Genomic DNA, 12112 nt, shown 5'->3' with positions numbered 1-12112 from the left:
CAATGTTTTCTTATGAATTTTCTTACCTGGTAAATCTCGCCAACTCAGAATTACTCTTTTCCTAGGTTTGTTTTGTTCTCTCAAAACTCTTTAAGATTCTTCTACATGTTATCTTCTCAGTGAAAATTACTGAAGACCCTATATCAAATTATGATCCAACTTCATATTCCCTTATCTGGCTTTATATTTTTGCCTAAAATGTATTTTCTAATTTGTAAAATATTATTTATCATCCTTTACACTAGGGGAATACAATTTCTATAGAGAGGATTTTTTGTTCCATTTCTTAACCAATGCATCTTTAGCATAAACAATAGTTCTTAAAGCCTGACAAAACTGAATACTTCTTAAATGCATGAAAATAATTTTTGGAAGAGTTTTCTTAAAGAGGTATTACTCTGACAACTGGATATTTTATAAACTACCCCCGCCCCAATCCAAAAAAATTGCAAATGAACACATCAAATGGCCTTCAGTCTGATAATAACAATGTGCAGGGCTCTTTGAATTGTATTGAATACTACTCAGCTTAAAAGAAGAGTAAAATTATGGCATTTGCCAGTAAATGGTTGGAGCTGGAGAATATCATGCTAAGCAAAATAAGCCAATCTCACAAAACCAAAGGCTGAATGTTTTCTCTAATACGCGGATACTAATTCACAATAAAGTGGGGGGCACTAGGAAAGAATAGTGTTACCTTAGATTAGGTACAGGGAAGTGTTGGGAGGGAAGAGGAGGGGATATGGGGTTAGGAAAGATAGTAGAATGAAACAGACATTATTACTGTATGTTTACATATGACTCCATGACCAATATGATTCTGCAACATGTGCACTCAGAAAAATGAGAAATCATATTCCATCTATGTATGATATATCAAAGTGCATAAATGTATTCTGTCATTTAAAACAAATTTTAAAAATCAAAAAATAGACTACAAAAGTTTAAACAAGTGAATTGTACAGATCGTTAGATTTTATCCTCTGAGTTCAGGTGTCATACTCAAAGTGTGGCTAATAAAGGAATAGACTGCACTACCCAGAATCTAAACATAAATATTCTTACCAATCCTATTAACAAGTGCTCATATCATTATGCTGTCAGAGAGTCATACAACACACAACATTTCAATCAAAGGTGGTATTTTAGTCAGCTTTGCACAGTAGTGACCAAAAGAACTGACAAGAACAATGTAAAGGAGGAAAAGTTTATTTTGGCCCATGATTTCAGAGGTTCAGTCCCTGATTAGCCAACTCAATAGCTCTGGGCCCAAGGTGAGTCAGAACATCATGGTGCACAGGTATGGCAGAAAAAAAAGAGTTCAGAACATCGTAACAAGGAAGCAAAGAGAAACAGACAGCACTCCACTCACCAGGGGCAAAATATAAACCCAAAAGACATGCCGTCAGTGATCTACGTGCTGCAACTACAACCTACCTGGCTACAGTTCCCACCCAGTTAATCCATATCAGTGGATTAATCCACTGATTAGGTTAAAGTCTCAAGTCTAACCATTTCACCTCTGAATAGCCTTGCATTGTCTCAGACATGAGCCTTTGGGAGACACCTTATATTTAAACTGTAATAGGTAGACTCCACAGAGCAGTGGTCCCATAAATTATAATGGAGCTAAAAAATGCCTATCAACCAGTGGCATTACAGCTACTGTAATGTCATAGGAGACAAAACATTCATTACCCATGTTTGTAGTGATGCTGGTATAAACAAATCTATTGAGGTGCCAGTTATAGGAAAGTGTATTCACAGCTTCTGGTGTTGGAAATCTGAAGATATCAAAACCGCTTGTATAAGAATATAAAGGCAAAAAAAAAAAAAAAAAATCCAACCACTATACCTTTTCCATTTTTAGATATTTAGATAAACAAATAACTTATAATTGTATAACAGCTTATAGTATTCAGTACAGTTACATGCTATACAGGTTTGTAGCCTGGAATACAAAAGCTCTAAACATCTATAATAGGCTATAACATCTAGATCTGTATAAGTACACTCTATGATGTTCACACAAGGATGAAATCACCTAAGGATGCATTTCTCAGAACTATCCTGTTCTTAAGCAATGCACAACTAAATATATGTTGAGGGAAACGTTCATTCTATGACTAATTCAGACGTCTTTTCTCCTATACATTTGATGTGATTCAGCAGATGCTTATGACCTATGATATAGGATTTTCCTAAAAAAAAAAAGTGGATTTTTGGAGATAAACTATTGAAATCAGAAATTATAGCCTCAGTCAGTCTCTTCTTCCTTTCCAGTCAGTACTAATTCATTAACAGAGAGCTTGTAAGATAAACTATGTTGGGGAGGAAAGGAGTAAAGGAGAGGGAGATTTGTTCTTTTGTTTGGAGGGATTATTTTTTTCTATGAAGAAGATGATGATCTATAACTTAGATATTTGAAATTAAGTACACTCAATTTTAGTAATTTTTTTTTTCTTTTCAGTGGTGCTGGGGATTGAAGCTAGAGCCTAACTGATGCTAGACAAGCACTCTACCACTGAACTACAACACCAGCTCCTGTAATTGGGCCTCAATAAGACTTGTCTCTTAACAAAAAAAAAAAAAAAAGAAGAGAGAGAGAGCTTAATGGTACTGGTGGAGAGACAGAAGTGAGAGAAGTGTGGAGGTTCTCTGCTCTCAACAAAATATACATTATAATATATTTGCTGAAATTTTTTTCTTTTTTCTAAAAAATACCTTTTTATTTTTTAAGTTCAGATGAACACAACACAATACCTTTATTTTTATGTGGTGTTGAGGATCAAACCCAGGTCCCACCCATGCTAGGCGAGCGCTCTACTGCTGAGCCACAATCCCAAGCCCTGAAATTATTTTCATTATGAAGAAATATAATTAGCAATTTCAAGATTGACTGAACTCATTTAAATACAAGTACGTGAACACATTACATTCCCATCTAAAAACATTTTTTTTTCTGATTTATCCCTGGCAGTTTCTTTCATTAATTTCACTACATATTCTAAAACATGAAATTAAAAAAAAAAAAAGACAAGCTTCAACCAGCCTGCACACTGGTTTGTAGTATGAAGACATATTTTATACAGAATGCAATCTGTCAAGATACGAAAGACAAAGAAATAGAAAATGTTATTATAAATGAGTCATCTTTGAGGTAGAGTCATTTAATAAAACTGCCATCACTTTTAAAGATTGACTCCCTGTATCTACAAGGATGCTAGCAACTACTATAGGTGGAAACTATGAAAGATCAAAGAGGTATTTGACCTGTGTTCTCAGATGGAACACAATGAGAATAATATGCAGCCTGAGGTTAAGATGCTCTCATATAATACAGGAAAGCTGAGATCCTCTAGAAAAAAATCATGTGATATACTGCTAAGATTTAGAGAAGTGAAATAAGAGATAACAGCATTTCTATAATTGAGAAGACAATTAACTATTGGTCTTAACTATGCTACCTCTGTTCTTCAGGACCATTATAAAGCACTCCAGATCATTTCTCCTTTTTTCTATCCCTATTCCCCCAGTAAGTCCTAGTAGATGGCTAGATAGGGCACAACAAGGTTGGGGCAGTATAGTAGTAATGATTAAAAGCACAAACTCTGGAGCTATAACACTTATATCTGAATTTTGGCTGTGCCACTTAAGAATACAACTATGATGAGTCACCTGGCCTCTTTGTGTAATAGTTTGTATACTAGTTGTACCTAATTACTTCTCTGGGTTACTACAGAAATTAAATGAGTAGTGAAATTACTTACAACAGTGTCTGTGAACTACATGATTGTTTACAATGGTACAAGTGATATTGTCAAAATCAAACTTTTTTTTTTTACTTATATAACCACTATTTTTCAGGTTTTAAATATATGAACATCTAACAATTTAAGATATTTTTATTTCCATTTTACAAATGACTTCTGCGGGGGCGGGGGGGACCTTATTAAACTAACCTAACCTAAAAGTAGTTCAATGCACAAATCTGTAACAGACTGACTATCCTACAACATTGTTTTGTATATGAGATATTATTTGATTTTTATGTAGCAGTTACTAGAAGTTATATGTTGGCAGAGAGGCATAGCATCAACAAATTACTTATATGTATATATATTTTAATCACTTAAAATCTTAAAAATGAAGTAAAAATTTTGTGAAAGAAAAATACATTAGTGATTACAGCAGTTGTCCGTTGTTAATTTTCTCATAAGCCAGGTATTTATCAAAGCATTAAATATAAATGATCTCATTTAATTCTATGAAATGGTTTGTACTGTTATCCCATTCTACAAATGAAACCGTTTGGGGCAGTATTAAAAACTTGAAAAAAATCATACATCAGGTATGGTAAAGCTGATGTTCAATTCCAGGTCTATCTGCCACCAAAGCTTATCTCTTAAACCAAGATTCATGCTGTTCTAAGAACATTTTATTGAGCCCAGGTATTAAAACTCCAAATATTCAATATAAGGAAATAATGTCCAAACTGAAAACAGAATAATATTCTTTATTTAATTCTCTACCCCAACACACATAGTCAAGCACAGCAAAGATTATGCATTGTCAGGATTCAGTTAAGAGGCATCTTGTGTAGTTTTGGAATCAAAAGGTAAGACACTATTTTTTAAAATTCTGTGATACAAAAAGTGGGTCTCAAAAGTACTATTCTGATAAAGAAAAGAGTCTTTTTACTATCTCAAGAGAAGTTATTTCTGTACTCTGCCCACAGTTGTATAGACTGATCAAGTTAAATTCAGTTGACTGTGATTATTGCTTTTTATTTACAGGAACACGTCTGAATCAAGCCCAAAAAAGAAGTCAGACACAATAGTTCAAAATACACAATAAAATTTTAGACATTGATTACAAGAGTATTTCACACATTTATCACTTAGAATAAAAAAATTTAGTTTTATTAATATCCACAAAACTGAATATAAGGGCTGGGGTTGTAGCTCAGCAGTAGAGCACTTGCCTAGCATGTGCAAAGCCCTGGGTTCGAACCTCAGTACCACATAAAAATAAATAAAGATATTGTGTCCAATTGCAGCTAAAAAATAAATATTTTTTAAAAAGAATATAAAAGTTATAAATATACCATAATGCCCATTATGGTATATAAGTATACCATAAGCAATATTGAAAGGGTTTCTTCATTTAAAGTTTTATATTGAAAAACAACCAAATCATTAAAATTTTCCTGTACTTAACAAAAGTTTTCCAAAACTCAGCTAATACTTTAACACTATATTTGTTACAAAAAGAAGTGGCTCTTCCATTAGGCAAGTCTAGATAGTTCTCTAGAATCTATGATAAAAGAATCTGACCTATATTCTAAATGACCTAGTTTAAGAAACAAAGGTTTCTTAAACAGAAACAAAAAACTTCCATGGTACCATTTTCTTGGGAAATCATGGGTTTCTTTTCCTTTGGGATTTTGCAAATCCAATTTAACAAAATTAAATACAATTTCCATATTTTAAAAATGTTAAAAAAAAATTTAGAATTGAAAGCAGAAAAATCATTCTGGTTCTACCATTTAGGAGCAAAATACTATAAAGAGCTGTATTACAGGGCTAGAAATATAGCTCAGTTGGTAGAGTGTGTTTTGCCTCACATGCACAAGGCCCTGGTTTCAATGCCCAAAACCATTAAAAAAAAAAAAGAGAAAGATTTATATTACAGTTCTATCACTTAGGGGCAAAATACTATAAAAATTTGTATTATATTGTTCTGGATTTTTTATATGATTCTTATTGTTTTGTTTTAAATAGCTATGGTAATATTATACATGTAATTTTGTGTATGCTTTATTTATTTTAATATGATCAGGTTTTTGAGTACACAAAATTTTCTGAGACTTTATATTTAATGACTACATCATTGAGAAGGATGTACTACAGTTAACCTGCTATTATCACACTTTGGTATATAACATCTATCAAAAGTGAGCAACACAACATTTACTATACCTCTGCTAGTGGAACAATAATTCAGCAAACATTTTTTTATATTAAAATTTGAGTTTCTTTTTAAAAAATTGTTGAAATTGATATTTTATTTGAATAATCTTAAGCTTGAACAGTTTCTCTTCTGTTTATAGTAACTGCATTTCCTCTTTTTGAGACTGTTTTATCAATTACAGACTGTATTTATTGACAATTTATATGATTCCTTTATTAAAAGTAATAAGCTGAGGCCCTATTTACTAAAAATATTTTCCCCAAGTTTGTTATTTGATTTTTAATGTTTTAATTTTGTTGTTAATTTTCAGAAATTTAAACTTTTCAAATAGTAAAATCTATTTTTCTCATTAATTCCTTATATACCTATTAAATTTTGGATGTTTTCCATTATCTAGAAACATGATAAATAATATTTTATATTTAGCTCCAAAACTTGATCTTTTAAAAACGATGTCAAGCTTTAAACCTATACATCCTTTTATTTTGAAAATAAGGCATGCTATGGAGGAAAAAACACAAAATATACATAACTACACAAAGAGCAAAAGTTCATGTTCCCTCAAATTTTAATCAAGAGTTAAAAAAGAACCCTAGACATTTGTTTTTTTCTTTTTTTTAAATCTATGCATATACAAAAATACAGGCAAAAGTACTTATAACATAGTCATATTTCACCTCTTCCACTCAGGATTTCTTAGCTCCTCTCTAATAAAGACTGCAGAATGTCAGATCTGGAGTATATTAATAGTAATTATGAATGGCTATAAAGGATACAATACATTCCTAATGATTCCCAAACTTATTTAATTACAGAATTCTTTAATCAAGAAATTATGGTTCAAAGACCTGGTAATTTCTGAAATGCTATTTTGGAAATGCTGGCTTATCTTTATTTTAATAACTTCAGACAATCCAAAACTTTAATGTTTCTGTGAATATAAAGTATGCAGATTTATATTAAAAAAATAAAAGCCAACAAACTTACTTGGGATATACTGGTTCATAAAGGTACTTGTCGCCTCTTGAAGATATAACATGAAAAAATAAGATGTAGCCATTTGCTGTCTGAAAGAGAAATTTTATTAAGCATGAATTAAAGAATAAGGCTATGACTGGTCCGCTAAATTTTAATTTTATATCTTCTTACTATGAAAAAAAAATCTCATTCTTAGGAAACTTCCTTTGAATAATTTTAGCCTAAATATGTAAATAAAACAACTTGTTTTAATATAACCCATTGTGAAAAAAAGGTTTTACAAATATTTCAGAAACATATAACTGAAATCAGTTGTTCATTAAATATTCATTTTAAATGTGAATATTTTCCAATGATTACATTTATTGAATGGGTAAATTATTATTCTGTAATAATATAGCATATAATTATTCCAAGCTTTAAAGCAAGTAACAGTATGTAAAATGCTTCTGGCCAAATAAACTTTATATAACACTAATCTCAAAATAGCCTATTTACATACTTCAAAATCAATCGATTTACATAAAATACAGTCTAAATCAAAGAAAAGCAGTGCTAAACTTTAATTTCCAAAAATGTGAACATTTGAACATTAAACTGAACATTTTTCTTTTTTTAAATTGGTATACTGTATTTATACATAATAGTGGGATTCATTATGTCACGTTTGTATATGCACTAATTTGATCAATCTCATTCTTCAGTACCTTTCCTTTCTCTCCCAATCTTCTCTCCCCAGATCTACTTCCTCTACTCTACTGATCTCCTTTCTATCATTGTTTTTTAATTAGTGTGTTAAATTTTATATATGCAGGTTTTCACATTGGGTAAATTTGTACTTGGACACAGCATAGTCTGAATAACATTTTTTTCCTAAGTTAACAAAATAGTTTTAAGACAGAAGCTATATTAAAAACAAACAATGCCATTATATGATCAAAGCATACATCTGTGACTTGTGAAACTCAAGCAACCATTTTACATTTATACATGAAATACTATATACAGCTTTTTCTAACCAAACATTTTCAAACAGAACAGAACAAAGTGGAAAATGTTTTCCCCAAACTTTTTTATACTAACACTGAATTCCTATCATTTTAGAGGCAAGTGAGCATTTGCCCAAAGTAGAACCAAAGAAAAGATCAACGTTTCAAATTTCTTTCCAGTACTAACTTCCTGTTTTTCATTTGCAGAAAGGACAAAGAAAAAAATACTCAGTTTCTTCAGCAAGGCCAGGACTGTCTGTTTTTTAACTATAAATTTAACTATTTTTTAATGTGCTCTCAAAAACTAGAGTTCAATTTATCAGAATACAAAAGAAAAAGGTTGAAGATTGTTCAGATAAGATCACCTTTCTAAATCTTCACAAGCAGTTTTATGTTCTTACCATATGGAAAACAAGAAAACAAAAGGAAAATGGCTTTAAATCAAACTATACAAAAGTTACAAACATATCATTGTTCCTTTACAGAAAAAAATGACTGTTCAAAAACTTTAATCTGTACTGTTACCTTAGTAACATAGAGTAACATAACAAGAGTAACATAGTATGATATCATGGATAACATTGACATACAAATACTGTCCCAAATATCAGTCACTGAAGGCCAAAAGTTTGACATTTCAGAGTATCAAATGCTAATATTATAAATCAAATTAAGTGCTTAAAAGGCTACAAGGTCAGGAAGAACATAGCATTTTGCACTAGCATTTGGAAATTTTATATACATAGAATACTAGGTAAAATTACAAATAATATCTTGATTTACTGTTTTGATATTTTATATCAATCAACTTAATATGTAAACCAAATGCCAAATAATTCTGGATCTCATGACCATCTATCACCAATCTTTTATTAAACAGTCTTGATTTTGAACAAATTAAAAAGTAAACTATCCTTAAAAAGCAGTCTCTTAATTTGCACTGAATCTTGTCACGATATAGGGTTATAATGACCTTCTCTTTCTTTCTCTTCATGCTCCCAAAATAATGCAAATAAAGCACGACTATTACTTAATCTATAGGAAACAATCCCACCATCCTCTTCTTACATACATACATATTGTCACCCAAAACTAAACTAATTTTTAAGTAAATGAAAAAAATAATCTTGAAGTTCTTTTTCCTGTTATCATGACTTGTTTTAAATACATTTTCCTTCTTTCCGTAGGACACATTTAAGGATCTAGCTTCAATGACCTGAATGATGTATCACAAAGATACAATTAAGAGATAAAGGGTTTGAAGACTTAGATATATATATATCTTCTATTCCAACATATTGTTATGTCAGTCTTCAAATAAGGATGGAATAAGAGACTAGCACTCAAATTCTTTACACTGGTCTATAAATGATATTTTGTTTTTATTTATGACACATGTTCAAATGAGAAAAAACAAAATTAGTTACCCTAAATCATACCACCCTCCCAAGATAATAATATTTTTGTATAAACTTCTAGACTTCGTACATACATACAATGATTATACTTAAAGGGTAAATGATTACAGATTATAAATCACAAGCACTCTTAAATGTAGGTAGAGTGTTTTTTGACATACCCTTCAAAATTATTTTTCCTAATATTACCACATTGTTTTATGTTCTATATCAGAGCATTAATTTGAAGGGGGGGGGGAATCCCCAAAACAAACAACAAAAACAGCAAGACTCCAAACAAAATGTATTAAACTGAAGTTGATTTATGCTGCATTGAAACAACAACAAAAAAATCAGACAATATATTGAACAATGATTTTCAAAACATGCATCAAGCAATGAAAGCTGGTCATCCTTAACAGAGGGGAAATGAAGGTGAGCCCTACTCCTCTTGCCCAGTTTATTGCCTTGTTGATAATTTACAGGTTACAGCACTGAGAATGGAAGCTGAAACAGAGTCTAATAGACTCTCTGGCTTCAGAAGTTAAAGCTCGGTGTTCTAGAATAAGGCAACTCAAATTCATGTGACAAAGTACCATAATAGAGAGAAAAGAATTACATACAGAAGTAACTCAAGAATACCAACAAGGACATATATGTGAGGAAACTACTCATGGTAGAAGAAAGAACAATTTGAAAGAATTGGTAAACAGTGCATAAGCAGGACTAAAGAAAGTCATAATTTACAGCGCACTAGATAGAATACTCGGGAAAGCAGTTCTTAGGTCTTCCTGTGGTAATTCTAGAAAGGTATTGCCTTAGTAGTGGGCAAGAATTAGCTCAGGATTGAGCTCTAAATCCAGCCCCCCCCCCACACACACACACACAAAGAAAAGCTTAAAATGAGACATGAACACATCAAATTATTTCCAAGTAACTTAACTGCATTCCAGGAAGATTTTATAGGATCGCAAAAGTACCCAGTATATAACAAAGTAAAGTCACAACTTCTGATATCTAATTAAAAGATACAGGGAGGCTGGAAATCAAAGATACAATGAAAAGAAAAATCAACCAATTTTAACAATCCATAATGCAATAAGATTGTTGAAATTAGCACAAAAGAGCATTAAAACAGATACTATATTCCTTATCTTCAAAAGGTTACAAAAATATAGAAGACCCAACAGAACTCGAGATAAAAGCTAAAATATGAGAGTCAAAAAACATACTGGATTGGATGAATAAGTTGGACACTGCAGGAAAAAAGTTTACTGATTATAAAAGTATAGCAATAAAAATTTTTCACAATGAAACAGAAAAAAAGTAATAAAACAGAAAGAGATCAACAAACTGTGGAACTTTATATGGCCCAATAGGCATATACACAAAAAGTCCCCATATGATAATATTTATATTTCCATTGAATTTAATTAAAATTCACTTCCTTCACTTAAATTTCTTTAAAATGTCAATTTTCTTTTAAATAATAATAGAAATGTATACTGGAGCTTATACCATAGGTAAAATAAAATGTGTACATTCCCTAATCCCAACAGAATTAAACTAGAGACCAATAAAATAAGATTCTGGAAAACCTTCAGTGTTTTGAAACTAAAATACATAGTTCTAACTAATTCATGGATCAAAGACGGAATCAAACGGGAAATTAAAAAATATACAAATCGTACCAAAATTTGTGGGATTCTGCTAAAGCAGTACTTAGGGGGAAATTTATAGTTTTAAATACCTGTTTAGAAATAAAGACTGCATACAAACAACAATAAGTGTTGGCGAGGATGTGGGGGAAAAGGCACACTCATACATTGCTGGTGGGACTGCAAATTGGTGCAGCCAATATGGAAAGCAGTATGGAAATGTTTCAGAAAATTGGGAATGGAACCACCATTTGACCCAGCTATCCCTCTCATCAGACTATACCCAAAGGACTTAAAAACAGCATACTACAGGGACACAGCCACATCAATGGTTATTGTAGCACAATTCACAATAGCTAAACTGTGGAACCAACCTAGATGCCCTTCAATAGATGAATGGATTAAAAAATGTGTCATATATACACAATGGAATATTACTCAGCAATAAAAGAGAACAAAATCATGGCATTTGAAGGTAAATGAATGGAGTTAGAGAAGTTAATGCTTATTCCCCCAAAACCAAATGCCAAATATCTTCTTTGATATAAGGAGGCTAATTAATAGTGGGATAGAGAGCAAGAGCATGGGAGAAATAGACTAACTCTAGATAGGGCAGAGGGGTTGGAGGGGAAGAGAGGGGGCATGGGGTTATTATTGATGGTGGAATGTGAAGATCATTATTATCCAAAGTACATGTATGAAGACATGAATTGTTGTGAATATACTATGTATAAAACAGAGATATGAAAAACTGTGCTCTACATGTGTAATAAGAATTGTAATGCATTCCACTGTCATATATAAATAAAAAGAAAGAAAGAAAAATCTCAAACCAATGATCTCAGTTTCTATTTTACACTAGTAACAAAATACCAAATGAAATCTCAACTAAGCAGGAGGGAAAAAAATAATGAGATCAGAGTGGAAATGGAATAGAACAGAGAAAAGTAAAATCAATGAAAGAAATTACGAGTTTTTAAAGAAAATCACAAGAAAAAAAGAAAAGAAAATCACTAAAATTGACATGCCTCTACTCAAACTGATCAGGAAAAAAAACACTAAATACAAAAGAGAGAATAGTAACAGGATTATAGATTCTAGAGACACTAAAATAATA

At 31.4% G+C, this 12112-nt stretch overlaps 1 protein-coding gene across 6 annotated transcripts in view; it reads right to left on the bottom strand.

Moving 5' to 3' along the window:
* The window catches only part of Ric1 (RIC1 homolog, RAB6A GEF complex partner 1), a 135509-nt gene that overhangs the window by 87732 nt on the left and 35665 nt on the right, over positions 1-12112 (bottom strand). For 5 of the 6 annotated variants that reach the window (XM_027943060.2, XM_071600618.1, XM_027943059.2 and 2 more), the window contains exon 3: positions 6961-7040. The exons of the other annotated variant lie outside the window; for it this stretch is intronic. In XM_027943060.2, the coding sequence (XP_027798861.1) occupies positions 6961-7040 (80 nt within the window). The remainder of the gene's footprint in view (positions 1-6960; positions 7041-12112) is intronic. 6 annotated transcript variants of the gene reach the window in all.

The sequence above is a fragment of the Marmota flaviventris genome, chromosome 13 (genome assembly GCF_047511675.1).
Source record: "Marmota flaviventris isolate mMarFla1 chromosome 13, mMarFla1.hap1, whole genome shotgun sequence".
Lineage (NCBI taxonomy): Eukaryota > Metazoa > Chordata > Mammalia > Rodentia > Sciuridae > Marmota > Marmota flaviventris.
This window is presented reverse-complemented; position numbering and strand designations above follow the sequence as displayed.